At 37.3% G+C, this 17,748-nt stretch overlaps 1 protein-coding gene across 1 annotated transcript in view; it reads left to right on the plus strand.

Annotated features, from left to right (window-relative positions):
• The window catches only part of NUP58 (nucleoporin 58), a 44,173-nt gene that overhangs the window by 16,374 nt on the left and 10,051 nt on the right, over positions 1-17,748 (plus strand). The window contains exons 9-13 of the mRNA XM_049778349.1: positions 885-1,059; positions 3,603-3,682; positions 6,504-6,622; positions 7,158-7,240; positions 16,578-16,779. Of these exons, the coding sequence (XP_049634306.1) occupies positions 885-1,059; positions 3,603-3,682; positions 6,504-6,622; positions 7,158-7,240; positions 16,578-16,779 (659 nt within the window). The remainder of the gene's footprint in view (positions 1-884; positions 1,060-3,602; positions 3,683-6,503; positions 6,623-7,157; positions 7,241-16,577; positions 16,780-17,748) is intronic.

Genomic DNA, 17,748 nt, shown 5'->3' on the forward strand with positions numbered 1-17,748 from the left:
CCATGTGGGGTGTCAGGGTGTTAGGGATTAAACCTAGGTAGACTTTGTTCAAGGCAAGTGCTCTACCTGCTGTACTGTTACTCTGGTCCTAGATACTGTTAATTTCTTTTCAGACTATTTTTCACCTTATTTCCTAGTGGTTTCCTCCTTTTCATCTTGGAGCTTATCTTCAGTTATTTTGCTATTCAGTGATTCTGTTGACTTTTTTTTTGTTTTTGTTTTTGAGTCCACGCCCAGAGGCCACACCTAGAGGCACTCACTCTTAGCTCTGCGCCCAGAAATTATTCCTGGCTGGCTGGGGAGACCATATATGATGCTGGGGATGAACCCAGGTTGGCCACATGCAAGGCAAATGCTCTAACCATTGTGCAATCACACTGGTCCTCTATTGACTTTTATATCACCTAACATTTCTGTCATTTCTAACTGTAATAATTTTTCCTTTTATTTAGACCCTTATATTTTCTTATGCTTGGCTGAGTATCCGTCCTGTTGTTTCTTTGAACTACTTGAACATCCTCATCATAGTGTCAATAAAGACATTGCCTGAGAATTTACTGGTGTTAATGTTTTTGGTGATAATACTTTTGCTCATTGAGCTTGGTGGGCTTCTATCCCCATTGGTTTTCTAGAGTTCTTACTGTGCTGGGGGTGAGTCTTTGTAGTTACATTCCTTGGAAGTTGCTGAGAAGGCCTGTTGCTTCAGGAGCTGTGATATGGGCTCCTTAATATGGCACAGATTGGGTATAGAGACTTTTGAGACCTAGCTGGTAGGGAGGAGAGGCTCTGCTTTCTACTCTGGTAAGCCTCACCTGGAATGATAAAACAACAAGCAGAAGGACCTTTTATTATTACTTTCTAATATAGTCCTATTTAATTTTTAGGAAATTTGTGAAGGAACAAAAACAAGTACAAGAAGAAATTAGTAGAATGTCTTCAAAAGCAATGCTTAAAGTACAAGAAGATATTAAAGCTCTGAAACAGCTTTTGTCATTGGCTGCCAGTGGATTACAGAGAAATACTCTCAATATCGACAAATTAAAAATAGAAACTGCTCAGGTAAAATTAGCCATTTTACTACAGAATTATACCTGCAGTTTTTTGATTAGATGTTAATGAAATGTTCTTTATGTTTAATACTCTTCCCTATTTACTTTCTATTCTTAATCAGATAGGTGGTACTTGCTAAGAAAAAGAAAATGCTAATTATGCTCTTAGTCTGGAGAGGATGTTTAAATTCTGAATACACATTTGGTGAATTGTCTTTTTTATATGGGAAATTATTCTTAAATTGATAGAGTAGGCAAGCTTGAGAAAAAGATAATTCACTATAATGTGATAATTACATTCACAGATTTATTTGTGATGTATGTTATATACCAGATTTGGTGTTAGAAAACTTCTTTTATATATAAAAAGATACCTGCAAAGGTAAATGAGATAATAAAATATTGGATAGACTATAATGGTGGCAGTTCTAGAGGATATGAGTCCAAAAATGTTTTCTTTTTTTTTTCTTTTTTTTTTTTTTTTTTTAGTTTTTGGGTCACACCCGGCAGTGCTCAGGGGTTACTCCTGGCTGTCTGCTCAGAAATAGCTCCTGGCAGGCACGGGGGACCATATGGGACACCGGGATTCGAACCAACCACCTTTGGTCCTGGATCGGCTACTTGCAAGGCAAACACCGCTGTGCTATCTCTCCGGGCCCCAAAAATGTTTTCTTAAGGAAAAAAATTGTGGGATCCCTATTCCAGCTTGTATAGAAGTGATGGCTCTCAGTATCATTGTGCCTGAGTATTTAACTGTATGGCCTAGTTAGACTTTTGCAGAGTGACCTCTGGGCCCTTTAGTACTTTTTGTGGAGACCCTAAGGGAAAAATCATGATTGTAGTAGGTAGGAGATAGCAAAAAAGTTTAATCTACTTTTAAAATTACTGTATTTGTTATTGTATTTTTGGGCCATACCTGGCAGGATTCAGGGACTATACCTGATTCACTGACTGGGATCACTCCTGGTGGTGTTCAAGGTACCACATGGTGTTTTAGACCCAACACAGGCCTCCTATGTGTAAATTATGTATTCTGTCCTATTGAGATGTTTCTCTAGCCTTTTATTTTTATTATATTGAAACTAGAGCTTTAATGACAGGCCAGTGGATTAACAATGCAAAAATTTTACACTCCTTTAGAGAAAAATACACTTAATTCTTCGAAGAAAACTTTTCTGGGAAATGTAAGCATTTCTAAGGTTTGGAATGTTAAAATTTTGTAGATCAATTTGGAAGGAAAATATTTATACACATGATATATATTTTTGGCTCCTTAATCCAAGAATTTAAATAAGATGATTACATTTTTGTTTGGGTTAGGGTGTAGCATGATTTTTGAAGGATAATTCTGAGTTCAGCTTTCTAGTGCCTCTCATGAATATTTTTAAGTGTATGTTGCACGTAAAGAGGCAAAATTTGGGACCATTTTTGTTTTTTTGGGGGGCCCACACCTGGTGACATTCAGAGGTTACTCCTGTCTATGCACTCAGTAACCGCTCCTGGCTTGGGGACCATATGGGACGCTGGGGCTCGAACCACGTTCTGTCATGAGTGAGTCAGCTGCCTGCAAGGCAAACACCCTACTGCTCTGCTATCGCTCTGGCCCCCAAATTTGGGACTTTTATATAGTGTTGAATTAACTAATGAGATACTATCGGTGGCTCTTTCAGCAGGCACTTATGAAGTCTGTCCAGAATGTCTTTTTGTTAAATCATGTATGAATGATTCTAGGCTTGGTGGGAAAGAAGGAGGAAACAAAAGCCTTAGAGACATGCTATAAGCCTCTAAATGGTTTATGAGCACATTACAAGTAAAGAAGCACTGCATATAAGCCTAAACCTGGCAAGGAGCTTTAAGAAAGCCAAACATGTGTTGGAATGATAGCACAGTAGGTAGGTCATTTGCCTTGTAAGCAGATGACCAGGGTTTGATCCCATGCATTCCAATGATCCCCCAAGTTTGCCAGGAGTAACGCCTGAACTCTCCAAATGTGTGTGTCTCCTGCCCCCCCCCCCCGTAAAAAGCCGAACTCAAAGTTGGAAAAGTCCAGATCTCTCTAGAGTCATTTATATTATAGTTAAGATATAAGCCTTAGTTGAAAAATAGTAAAAGGGAAATGGAAAACATGGAGATCCAATAACTTGGTAGTAAAATGAAGGTGAGACGTGTGGCCCCCCAAAAAAAAGCATTAAAAAAAAACAAAAAATATCAATTGTGAAAATTCATTGACTAGTATATAGAAATGATGACAAGTCACAGAATGCAGCATAAAGAGATGTATCAAAAGAAAAAGGGTTGCCTAGATTTTCAGATATTTTACTTAAAATACAGCTTCTTAATTAGCTTCCCTTAAAGCTTATTAAAAATATTTTTTCTGGAAAGAAAATGTAATTAGTTTTTAAATCAGGTACATTTGTGTCATGTTCTCTTAACTTGAATTTTAAGGATGGAAGGTATAGATACTTTGTAAGTTTTAGTTTGGAAGTGGGTATTACTGACCTTTCACACCTCCTTTTTTTTTTTTTTTTTTAATAAAATCCCTTGATATATTAGGAGTTAAAGAATGCTGAAATAGCTTTAAGAACCCAGAAAACACCACCTGGACTTCAACATGAAAACACAGCCCCAGCTGAGTAAGTTACCAAATCCATTTTTATTTATTAATGGTTTTATGAGGGATGACACCTAGCAGGGCATAATCCTGGCTCTGTGCAAAAGAGATCATTCCTGGAGGCACTTGAGACCATACAAATCAAATACTTTGTTGCTATTGCCCCATTCTTGGATTACTTTTTAAACAAATATTTCTCACTTTTTTTTTTTTTTTTGGTTTTTGGGCCACACCTGGCGGTGCTCAGGGTTTACTCTTGGCTATCTGCTCAGAAATAGCTCCTGGCAGGCTTGGGGGACCATATGGCACGCTGGGATTCGAACCAGCCACCTTACGTCTTGGATCGGCTATTTGCAAGGCAAACAACGCTGTGCTATCTCTCCAGCTCCAATATTTCTCACTTTTTAAACAATACACAATTAAGTCTACTTACCACAACAGTAGTTACCCCGGCACACTGTATCAAGCACTTGGCAGGAATTTTACATTTTAATTTATAATACCATTAAGGAGGTATAATTTATTACACCCCCCCATCCCCTTTTTGATCATAATCGGCAGTGCTCAGGAGTTACTTCTGGCAGGCTCGGGACCATTTGGGATACCGGGGATCAAACCGGGTTGGCTGCCTGCAAGAATGATGCCCTATGCTGTGCTGTTTGCCTTGTGTGTGTGGCCACACCCGGTAGTATTTAGGGCTTAATTCTGGACCTGAACTTGAGGATCTTTCCCAGTGATACTCAGGGATCATACAGGATACTTGGTAAACTGTGCAAGGTAAACATTCTACCTGCTGTACTATTACTCTGGTACCATACTTCTATTTTCTTGAAACATTAGGCATATGGTTTTTGAACTTTCAGTTTGCTTTTAGGCACTTACGCATTTACACTCTATTCTTCTATTAAATTTTTCACATAGGGCCTGGAGAGATAGTACAGGAGTTAAGGCACTTGCTCTGTATCCTGCCAATCCTGGGTCAAATCCCTGACACCACACACTTTCAGGGTCATTACTGAGCACAGGCAGCCGGGAATAGCTCCTGAGCACCATTAGGTATAGCTCTAGAACCATGCAGGAGGTAGACTTAGGTTTTGTTTTGGTTTTTATTTGGTCTTTGGGCCAAACTCGATGGCACTTGGATTACTCGTGGCTCTGCACTCAGGAATTACTCCTGACAGGATCGAGAGACCATATGAGATACCGAGGATGGAGCCCTGGTTGCAGAATGTAAGGCAAGCACCCTGCCCACTGTGCTATTGCTGCAGCTCGAGACTTATATTTTCAACCAGCGGTTCTCAGGTTCTCTTGGCTTTGTCCAGTAGTGGACCCTTAGCAATTCAGAGGAGCATATGTGATGCCAGGGATTCAAACTGGGGTAAACTAAATGTCAAAAAAATTATTTGTGATGGTGTCTTTATTAAATTGATTATGCATAGATAGTATTTGTAAACAAAGTTTTTTTGTTGGAATACTTGGTGGTTATACCTGCTCACCTAGCAGTGCTCAGTGATCTTTGCTTAGGGATCATATTCGGCAGGGCTCAGGGGACTATATGTGGTGCTGGGGATCAAACACTGGTTTCTGCTTGCAAGGCAAGGCTATACCCTCTGTACTCTTTGGCCTAGGAAGACAAATTTTAAAATAGAATTAACTAAATGAAATCATTACCTTATTTTCTCATCACTCAGTTTATATATGCATCTAGTTTTATGTTATCTATACATATTCTTAATATATTCCATGTTGCTAGAGATAAAAAATATTTTTCAAATGCTCACTATATGGCAAGCAGTGTACTTTGCTTTCTGCATATCTCCTTTCATAGCTCCTTTTTTGATAGAATTGTATTTGAGATAGCTTTGCATGTCATTCAGAATCCCTAGCATTGAGTAGTCAGAATAGTAGCAGTAGTTATTTATTTACATGTACTTTAATGTTTTCAGATTATATTATTTTGAAGTATAATGTCACTATAAATGAAAGCAAAAGGTTGGTTGTAAGTTCTAATTGATAATAGATTTAGATAAAACTTGAAATCATGCAAAGAATTTCCTTATATCCTTTCTTTATTTTACTTAATGTCAACATATTTTTTTTGTATCATTCCAATTTTAGTATATGTGCTGCCGAAGCGAGCACTTAATGTCAACATATTTTAACCATAATGTTACTGTGAAGAACAGGAAGTTAACAATTTCATAGTATTAACTAAATTACAGGACTTGAATGCTGCTCTTTCCCTAATGAATTGCTATTGGAGAATTTTGTTTCCCATGTATATACTTTTTTGTTCCAAGATCTGTTCCATGTCGCATTTAGTTGGTAGGTTTTTCTTCTTAATCTTAGCATCTCTTCCAATCTTTGATAATTGTGTTTGATTTTCTTCCTTGTTTTTGATTATCTTGAGACTTTTAGTGATTACTGTTGCTGTTTGTTTTTGAGGGTCAGCAGACAGATGATGCTCAGGATTCACTTTTGGCTCTGCTCTAGGATGACTCTTGACAGAGCTCGAGGGAGCAGTGGGATGCCAGAGATTATACTTAGACTAACCACATGCAAGGAGAGTGTCCCCTTGCTATACCATCACTCTAGCTCAAAATTATTTTGCATATTATCCTTCACTTAGGTTTTTCATGGTGGGAGTAAATTTATGATATCATGATAATATGAATTTGAGTTTTTGTTTCAATGATAGTGTCTGTACCACTTAAGACAATTTATGCCACTAGACATTCAAAGACTATTCAAGGGGGTGCAAATTAATTTTATTTTAACCTTTTTAATATAAAGAAATAAACATTTAAACAATTGATTCTGACTTTGTAAATGTTTCAACATAGCTACTTCAGAGTTTTGGTTCAGCAGTTTGAAGTACAGCTTCAACAGTATAGACAGCAGATTGAAGAACTAGAAAACCATCTGGCCATTCAAGCTAATAATTCACATATAACCCCTCCAGGTAACATTCTTTACATAGCTTATTTTCATTTTTGTTTTTTTCCCTTGGGTTTCTTTTTGTTGCATTCTTCCTCCCTCTACCCCAACCCAACTCTAGTGTGGTACCAAAGTTTGACCCCATGGTTCCATACCTCACACATGTAAGGCAAGGTCTCTGCCAATGATGGACGATCCTGAAACCTGATAGTTGTCTTTTCTTTAAAGCACTTATTTGGTAAGCGTGGAGTTAAACTGTTATATAGTAGATATTCTAGATTTATTGGTAGTTGCCTTTTGCTGTAATGATAAAGTTTCCTAAAAAGTCCTTGGTTAGATTTTTATTGTCTGTAATATAGATTTTTTTAATTACATAATAGCATAATTACTACAGTGCTCAAGGCAAAAGTCTTAAACTTCTCCCATATTGTTGCTAAAGTTATTGTTAGTTTTTCTGTTCTCTTTTTTCTATATGTTAACTGTACCAGAAAATGGAGTAAAGTAATAGAAAAATAAAATTGTATGTTATATTTGTGTGATACTCTAATTTTCTTTTATAGATTTGTCAATGGCTATGCAGAAAATATATCAAACATTTGTAGCTTTAGCAGCACAACTTCAGTCTATTCATGAAAATGTGAAGGTAAGTTTTCTTTGCATGTTCAGCTACTTGGATGTCTAGACCAGGACTTCTCATTTGTGAATCCTTTTTTTCTTAGAAATTTTTATATGCCTGAGTATATAAAATAGGCATTTAAATCAAACATTTACTTATAATCAAATTTATTTTAAAACAAAAATAATACATGATACCTACATTTAGTTGTAGGACTCAGCCCCCACAACTTCTAGTTAGATCTAGACTTTGGGGCTGGAACAATAGCACAGTGGTAAGGCATTTGCCTTGAGCGTGAACAGTACACGATGGACCCCGGTTTGAATCCCGGCATCCCGTATGGTCCCTCGAGCCTGCCAGGAGTGACTTTCGAGTGTAGAGCCAGGAGTAACCCCTGTGCAGAACTGGGTGTGTAACCCCTGAGCAGCACTGGGTGTGACCCAAAAAACAAAACAAAAAGAAACAAAAATAGGATCTAGACTTTGAAATCTTCATTTGCAGAATAAAAGTATCCTTATTTAAAAAAAATAGCTAAAATAACATGTTAGTGAAAGGTTAAAATTTCTCATTTGTAATCATACCCAGAACAGTGATGGGTAATAATGATTATTTTTTATTTGTTTTGGCTTTTGGGCTACACTAAGTGTTGCTTAGGGATTACTTGGCTTTATGATCAGGAGTGTTCTTGGTGATGCACTGAAGATCACATATGTGATATCAGGTATCCAAACCACGGTCATGACCTCTGCATATGGCTATGAACTCAGGAATCATTCCTGTCAGTGTTCAGAGAATGTTGAAGATTGAACCCAGGTTGGCTGCAGGCAAGGCAAGTGCCCTATTCACTGCTATTTCTCTGGCCCATCCCTAATTAGTTTTTTTTTTGTTTTGTTTTTTGTTTTTTGTTTTTGGGCCACACCCTGTGATGCTCAGGGGTTACTTCTGGCTATGCGCTCAGAAGTTGCTCCTGGCTTCTTGGGGGACCATATGGGACACCGGGGGATCGAACCACGGTCCGTCCTAGGCTAGCGCAGGCAAGGCAGGCACCTTACCTCCAGCGCCACCGCCCGGCCCCATCCTAATTAGTTTTTATTTTTATTTTTTATAAATATATTTATTTAAGCATTATGATTACAATAATATTTGTAGTTGGATTTTAGTTATTAAAAAATAAACACCCCCTTCACCAGTGCAACTTTCCCACCACCTATGCCCTCCATCTTCCTCCTCCCCCACTGTTGCCTGTCTTAGCATTCTATTTCACTCACTCAGTACCATTGTCATGGTAATTGTCAGTGTAATTGTTTAACTGAACTCACCGTTCTTTGTGGTATGTTTCATATCATGGGCTGGACCTACTAGCCCTCATCTCTATTGTCTCTGCATATTATTACAGTAATGTCTTTTATTTTTCTTAAATCCCATAGATGAATGAGATTATTCTGTATCTCTCCCTCTGACTTACTTGACTCAGCATAATAGTTTTCATGTTCATCCATGTATAGGAAAATTTCATGACTTCCATTTTTTTCCTGACAGCTGCATAGTATTCCACTGTGTATATATATATACACCACAGTTTCTTTTGCCATTCATCTGTTGTCAGGCATCGGGGTTGTTTCCAGATTCTGTCTATGGTAAATAGTGCTGCAATGAATATAGGTGTGCGGAAAGCATTTTTGTGTTGTGTTTTAGTATTCCTATGATATTGCTCGATTATATGGAAGCTCAATTTCCAGTTTCTTGGGGAATCTCTCTATTGTTTTCCGTAAAGGCTGAACTAGCAGTGAATGAGAGTTTCTTTCTCCCTACATTCCCGCCAGCACTGATTAAACAATTCTTTGTGATGTGTGCCAATCTCTGTGGCGTGAAATGGTATCTCATTGTTATTTTGATTTGCATCTTCCTGATGATTAATGATATGGAGCATTTTTCATGTGACTTTTGGTCATTTGTATTTCTTCTTTGAGGAATTGTCTGTTCAGTTCTTCTCCCCATTTTTGATGGGGTTAGGTATTTTTTTCTTGTTAAGTTCTGTCAATACCTTGTGTATCTTAGATCTTATATCTTGGGTATCTTATTTGATTAGTATTGGGTGAATAATTTCTCTCATTCTATAGGTGGCCCCTAATTAGTTTTTTTTTTTTTTTTTTTTTTGGTTTGTTTTGTTTTTGGGTCACACCTGGCAGCGCTCAGGAGTTGCTCCTGGTAGGCATGGGAGACCATGTGGATGTCAGGATTCAAACTGGAGTCCATCCTGTCTTGATCACACTGCTGTGCTCTTGCTCTGCCCCCCCCCCATTAGTTTTTAAAGATTCAGATGTTCTATACAATCTATTACTTAAATTATTTATCAATATATTGTGAACAACGCAATTCACCCACTTTTCTTTGGTAATACTTTGGAGTTGTGTTATTTGGGCATTGTTTAATACTTCTATATGTAGAGGAATCATAATGCATCACTAAAACAAATGCCACCAAAACAAACCCTTTTGTTTCTTTGACTATCCCTCTTTCTGCTAATAACCAGTTTTCATGGTTTAGTGCCTCCACTCATTTTTTCTTTTGCTTTGTTCATAAGTTATAATTATACATGACTCAGAAAGATGACTATCACTGTTTCCTATTTTACTTAACATAATGATCTTAAATTTTATCAGCCATGAGTTCTAACTTGTACAACTATCAGTTTTAATGGCAGAGCAATATTCCACTGAGTATTTGTATACTATAGCTTCTTTATCCAACCACATATTGATAGGAATTTGGTTGGTTCTGTTGGTTCTGTTTGTTGACTGTTGAGAACAATGCTGCTATGAGCACAGAGGTGCAAATTTCATCTGGAATTCAAGTTTTTTCATTTATTTTAGAGACTAAAATATTATTTTTAACAGATAAAGATTCTCTACTGAAATTCTGAGTTTTTTATTGGGTAGTTGGTATTTTCCTTAATTTTTATTTTGAAAGTTTTGAAATATTACAGACATAGAGCACCATTGTAATGAATGCACAGCTACCCACCATCTAGTTTCAGCCATTGTCAGGGTACTGCTGGTGTTCTTTGATCAGTTCTCAATATTAAAGTACTATTTTTCCACTAAATATTTTAAAGCAAATACTAGACTGTCTTTGTAAAGATAATGCTTTTTCCTATGATTTTTTTTTCCTCTCTCTGTTTCGAAAACTGGTACCTTTTTCAGTAATATGCCTGTAAAATAATTAACAATTCATAGAAAACAACACTGGACAAACTTTACATGAAAGTTTTACCTTTTTTTTTCCCCCCGGTTTTTGGGTCACTCCAGCAGTGCTCAGGGGCTACTTCTGGCTACACACTCAGAAATCGCTCCTGGCAGGCTCGGGTTTAAAAATCTACATTACTGAGTCAAAGAATATTTATGAGCTTTGCTATGTTGCCTTTTTTTTTTGTTTTGTTTTTTTGTTTTTGCATCACACCCAGCAGTGATTAGGAGTTATTCTTGGCTCTGTGCTCAGAAATCGCACTGGGTAGGCTCAGGGGACCATATGTGATACTGGGATTTGAACCACCATCCATCTGCATGCAAGGCAAATACCCTACCACTGTGCTATCTCTCCAGCCTCTGCCTTTTATTTCTTAATTGCATTTAGTGAGCAAACTATAACTTCTAATTATACATATTTCTTCAGAACTTTTTAGAGAAGTGTATTTTTGTTTTTCATGAGATAATTTGTTAAAACAGGCTGAGACTCTTACTTAGCCAGGCCTCTAGAGCAGAATCAAATTTCGAAGTAATCATTTCATTATATAAATTATGACTGGTATCTAAATTGTGTGTGTGTGTGTGTGTGTGTGTGTGTGTCTATTTTACTTTTTCCAAGTGTTAATTTTCAGTGTCTGAACTAGAACTAAAATTTATAATATTAATGTGGATTTTGTGTGATATTTTACTTCTACTTATAAAAAAGGGGAGGATGATTCAGAATTGAAATGAATTATAATAAGATATATTTTTATTTTACTTTTTTTTTAAATTTAAACACTGTGGTTACAAGGTTGTTCATAATACAGTTTTTATGTCCAAAGTTGTCTTGATTGAAGTCATACAATGTACAACTTTCACCAGTGCACATTTCCTGCTTACTATTGTTCCCAGTTTTCCTCCCTCTACCCCTGCTATTAAAACTCTGATCTGGCAGTAAAACTGCATCTGGGCAGGCATTTTATCTTTTATGACACTGTGATTTGCACTACTGTTAATGAAATGGGTGCCATCCATATTACTTAATCCCTTTCAGCACCCAGTTCTTGTCCAGAGGGATTAGTTCCAACGATCACTTTTATAGTAGACCGCGCTTTATTCTTTGTGGCAAGCTTCCTCCCATGAACTGGTCCTCTTATCCTCATCTCTGTTATCTCTGGATATCATCTCCACATTGTCCCTTATTTTCCTTCTATTCCACAGATGAGTGAAACTATTGTACATCTATCCCTCTCCCTATGACTCATTTCACTCAGCATAATAATCTCCAGGTCCATCCATGTATAATTTTATGACTTTATTTCTCCTAACAGCTGCATAGTATTCCATTATATAGATGTATAGTTTCTTTAGCCATTCACGTGTTGCCAGGCACCTGTGTTGTTTCCAGATTCTGGCTATTGTATATTTTACTGTGGTGAACATAGGAGTGCAAAGGGCATTTTTGTATTACGGTTTTGTGTTTCTAGGTATAAATATCCCTAGAGTGGTATTGCTGGATCAGATTTTCAGTTTTTGGGTTTTTTTTTTTTTTTTGAGGAATATCAGTATTGTTTTCCTAGTCCACAAAGGCTGGACTAGAGGACATTTCTGTCAGCAGTAAATGAGAGTTTCTTTGTCCCCACATCCACCCCAGCACTGGTTCTTGTTCTTTGTGATCTGTGACAGCGCTAAGTCGTTTGCTTTAGACACAGAAGGATGGTGGTTCGAATCTCGAATCCTGGCATTCCATATGGTCCCCGAGCCTGCCAGGAGTGATTTCTGAGCATAGAGCCAGGAGTAACCCCTTAGCGCTGCTGGGTGTGACCCAAAAACAAAAACAAAACAAAACAAAAAGATGTTACATCAGAGTTGCTTTAATTTGTATGGAAGATTTTTTTCATGTGCCTTTTGGCCATCTGTATTTCTTTGAGAAAATGTCTGTTCATTTCTTCCCATTTTTTGATAAGATTAGATATTTATTTCTTGTTACGTTTTGCCAGTACTTTGTATATATTTGATATTAAATCTTTATCAGATGGTTAATTGGGTGAGCAGTTTCTCCCACGATGTGGTAGCCTTTGTATCCTAGTCACTCTTTCCTTTGAAGTGCAGAAGCTTCTCAGTTTAACGTAGTTATAGTCCCATTTGTTTAGCTCTGCTTCCGCTTCTTAGACAGTGGTGTTTCCTCTTTGAAAATGCCTTTAGTCTCAATGGCATGGAGTGTTTTGTATACATTTTCTTCTTTGTACCTATGGTTTCAAGACTGATATCAAGGTCTTTAATCTATTTTGATTTGACCTTTGTGCACAGTGTTAAAGAGATATCTGAGTTTACTTTTTGTGTGTAGTTGACAAGTTTTCCCAGCACTGCTTATTGAAGAGGCTTTTCTTGCTCCACCTTATTGTATACTTGGGGTTCAGTCTCAGAATTCTCAAGTCTATTCCATTGACTTGAGGGCCTATCTTCTAGTAACATGCTGTTTTAATGACTATTGCCTAACAGAATAATTTAAAGTTGGGGAAAGTGATGTCTCCCATCTTTTTTAAGAATTGCTATAGCTTGGGCCAGGGGAGATAGCACAGCGGTGTTTGCCTTGCAAGCAGCCGATCCAGGACCAAAGGTGGTTGGTTCGAATCCTGGTATCCCATGTGGTCCCCAGTGCCTGCCAGAAGCTATTTCTGAGCAAATAGCCAGGAGTAACCCCTGAGCATAGCCAGGTGTGGCCCAAAAACCACAAAAAAAAAAAAAAAAAAAAAAGAATTGCTATAGCTATTCATGGGTGTTTATTGTTCCAAATGAATTTCAGGAGTGTTTGATCCACTTTGAAAACTGTCATGGTTATCTTTAAAGGAACTTGCATTAAATCTGTATAGTGCTTGGGAAGTATTGCCATCTATCTAGTCATGTTAATTAGTCCTCCCAATCTATGAGCAGGGTATATGTTTCCATTTCCTTGTGTCCTCTTTTATTTCTTGAAGCCATATTTTATAGTCTTCTTTGCATAGATTTTTCACCTTTAGTTAATTTGACTCCAAGATACTTGATTTTCTGAGGAACAGTTGTGAATAAGATTGTATTTTTTGGTTTGTTTTTGTTTTTTTGGCCACACCCAGTGATGCTCAGGGGTTACTCCTGGCTATGCTCTCAGAAATCGTTCTTGGCTTGGGGGACCATATGAGACACCAGGGGATCAAACCATAGTCCATCGTATGCTAGCGCGCGCAAGGCAGAACGCCTTACCGCTTGCTCCACCTCTGGCCCCAAAATTGTATTTTTAATATCTCTTTATTCCTTTTTATTTATTTTTATTTTTTGGCTTTTGGGTCACACCCAGCAGCGCTCAGGGATTACTCCTGGCTCTGTGCTCAGAAATCGCTCCTGGCAGGCTCGGGGGACCATATGGGATGCCAGGATTCGAACCACCGTCCTTCTGCATGCAAGGCAAATGCTCTACCTCCATGCTATTTCTCCGGCTCCTATTCCTTTTTATTTTTCTATTTAAAAGCACCATGGACTTTTTGAGTGTTAATTTTGTAGCCTGCCATTTTACTATACTATACTTTACTATTGTCTTTAGAAGCTTTTTGGTAGAGTTGTTAGGATTTTCTATATAGTATCAGTCTACAGTATAGTCATCTGCAAACAGTGAGAGCTTGACTTCTTCCTTTCCTGTATAGATGCCCTTGATAATTTTTTTTTTTTTGCCTGATTGTAATGGCACATACTTCCAGTATTATGTTGAGTAGAAGTAACAAGAGGGGGCAACCTTGCCTTGTAATAGGTCTTAGAGGACAAGCCTTTAGTTTTTCCCCATTGAGTATAATAATATTTGCCATGGGCTTGTGGTAAATGGCTTTGACTATATTGAGAAAAGTTCCTCCCATTCCCATCTTGTTGAGAGGTTTGTTTGTTTTTTTTTTTTTAGAATGAATTTTTATTGAACCTTGTCAAATGCTTTTTCTTCATCTATTGATATGATCATATGAGTTTTACTTTTCCTTTAGTTGATATGGCGTAGTATGTTGAGTGACTTGTATATGTTAAACCATACTTGCATATCTGGAATAAATCTGACTTGATCATGGTTATGACCTTCTTGATGAGTCGTTGGATCCTACTTGCTAGAATTTTGTTAAGTGTCTTTGCATCTGTGTTCATTAAGGATATGGGCCTGTATACTTTCTGTGGCATTTCTGTCTGCTTTTGGTATCAAAGTTGTTCACATACCCCACTTCTTACTATACAGTTTTCCTAGTTTTCTTTTTTAAAATAGTTTTTTTCTGGGGCAGGAGTGGTGGCGCAGCGATAGGGTGTTTGCCTTGTGTGCGGCTGACCCAACATGGACCGCATTTTGATCCCCCAGCATCCCATATGGTCCCCAAGCCAGGAGCAATTTTTGAGCACAGAGCCAGAAGGTAACCCCTGAGTGTCACTAGGTGTGGCCCAAACCCCCCCCCCCCAAAAAAAAGAAAGGTTTTTTTTTGTCTAGAAAAGAATTAAAAGTTTGTATATTCTTTAATACATTATTTAAATAAGCAAAGGAAATTAAACACAAAATACTGATACCTTCACAAAAGCTTTTAATTATTATAAATAACATTTCTTAGTCTGCTATTTGTTTTAACCATGGTGCCTGTTTTTGCCATTGAAATATTTTAATAGAATTTTTCTTTATGAACAACTTATACACAACTTAACAGAATAAATAATTTACAGAACTCTTGTGTGCTCATGGGCCAATTTTAGCAGTTATCCTGATTTAAACATTATAACTGTACCACCATACTATATTATTTAGAAGTAAACCCCAGATATATAATTTAATTCTTTTTTTTTTTTTTTTTTCGGTCACACCCGGCAGCGCTCAGGGGTTCTTCCTGGCTCTATGCTCAGAAATCTCTCCTGGCAGGCTCGGGGGACCATATGGGATGCCGGGATTCGAACCACCGACCTTCTGATTGCAAGGCAAACGCCTTACTTCCATGCTATCTTTCTGGCCCCTTAATTCTTAAATAGTATGCCATGTGTCAATAAATCTTAGTACAGAAATCCTCAGTTTAAATCTGTAGGTACTGTTCACTTTTCCTAAATAATCTAATAATCTTGTGTATTTTTTGGATGGTGGTGGTACAACAACAGTGCACAGTGGCTATTCTTGTATTTCTTCACAAATGTCCCTTGGGATTTTTCAAGATATACTGGGATCAGACACATACAAGACAAATGCATAACCTCCAGTACTATTTGTCTGGTCAGGGGTTACTCCTGGCTCTATGCTCAGAAATCGCTCTTGGAAGGCTTGGGGGACCATATGGGATGCTGGAATTCCAGCCACCGTCCTTCTGCATGCAAGGCAAATGCCTAACCTCCCTGCTATCTCTCTGACCCTATCTAGTTCTATTTGAGTCTGTATCCCAAAAGGTTTACACATGATAATTGGTTTCTATGTCTCTGAATCCTTAGGGCAGGGTGACGAACAAGCGAGCCGTATGTGGCTCCCAGCCAAAATGAATGCGGCTCTTTGCCTCTTGTGTGTTTAATATATTATTGTTAAAATTATGTGCTTTTGTGTGAGTGTTTGTCTGTTTTGGCAAGTCACTGTGTGGTGTGGCTCTTTGACTCTCAGAGTTTAAAATTTTGGCTCTTTGTGTGTCGAACATGTTCGCCACCCCTGCTTTAGGGTTTTTCATGTCTCCCTTTTTCCTTTGTGTTTTCATTTTCCCTTGCAGGTTTGTTTGTTTGCTGAAGAAATGTGTATTTTGTCCATTAGCTTTCCACTGCCTTTTTTCTGCTGTTATTTACTCTGTACTTTTTTTTCCCCTTTAGCTTTTATTTACTTTTTTCTCCCTGCCCCCCAGCTTTTATTTTTAAAGAAGGCCTCAGAAAAGCAAAATTTGTTAAGGATTTAATTATAGAACTGACAAAAATGAGAAAAAAAATATTTAAAGACTTGATACAACTCTCAAACTTCTAGTTTCAAACACTAGCCCTTTTTTTCACTTACACCTTAGGTGGACTATTTTGCTAATGAAACTGTCTTTAATCTGTCTTTGGTAATCTATTTTGTTCTGTGTGTACATATATCACCAAAGTCAACACAAGTTTTTTTTTTTTTTTTTTTTTTTTAATTCCTTTAGGTACTCAAAGACCAGTACCTTGGCTACAGGAAAACGCTTTTGGGAGATGCTGTAGATGTGTTTGAAGCCAGGCGAGCAGAAACAAAGAAGTGGCAGAATGCACCCAGAGTCACTACTGGTCCCACCCCTTTCAGCAACATGCCAAATGCAGCAGCCGTTGCCATGGCTGCGACACTTACACAGCAGCAACAGCCTGCTCCAGGTCTGAATGCATTCAAGTTATAGCTTCTTACTGTGCAAATGCAGAACGTTTATTGTGTATTTTATAAGTCTTCCTTTTGTGTTAGCACTGAAGAAATTTCTCAAATAACTATTTCAATACAATCAAAATTGTGATGGACACAATTCTAAACCTATACCTGATATAAAATGCAGGGTAGTCTTAGCAATAATTATACATCAGTTAGATATGGAATATTGTGAATTTACTAAATGTCACTGGCTGTGTTGCTATTATTGCCCTTTAGTACATGGTGTTTCACTACTGAATTACATTTAAGAATGGCATCCTAAAATCCTGACTGTATTATTTAGAGTCAGCCATATGTTGCATTTTTCCTATATGGTTCTGAAAGATGGTGCATTCTTGTTTCCTCTTACTAGTGATTTCATACTACGAATATTTAGGATGAAGTACATTTTTATTGACTGAGGTGTTGAAAATTAGTAAGTCGGTTGTTTGTATTTATATTGCCTGGGAAGAGTACAGGCTTTTTAAACCAAATTTGAAAGAAAGTACATACTAGAATTAAATACTAACATTTATTAGAGTTAGTATCTTTTCAAAATGAACAGAACAATAGTAGGATAAGGAAAAAGACGTTTAGATGCTATGGATTGCATGTTAAGCTGTTTGGAAATTGGGCAGATGAAAATGATTGGATTGGCAAGACACTGGAAAGCAGATAGTTAATTTAATCTTTGGTTTAATTCCTCATCTATGAATGTGAGAAACCTTTTTGTGGTTCTTGTCTAGTATTTGGTTTGGTCTTTCAGAAATTAATGTTTTATTGCTGCAATTCTTTTTTTTGTCAAATTTGAAATTTTACATAGAAAAATTAATTCTTAATAGGTAGTGATTTTTTCCTTTATGTGTTTGAAGAAATTTGACTTTTTGTTTTTGTTTTTTTATTTTCTTTTTGGCCACACCCGGTGACACTCAGGGGTTATG

The sequence above is a fragment of the Suncus etruscus genome, chromosome 8 (genome assembly GCF_024139225.1).
Source record: "Suncus etruscus isolate mSunEtr1 chromosome 8, mSunEtr1.pri.cur, whole genome shotgun sequence".
Taxonomy (NCBI): domain Eukaryota; kingdom Metazoa; phylum Chordata; class Mammalia; order Eulipotyphla; family Soricidae; genus Suncus; species Suncus etruscus.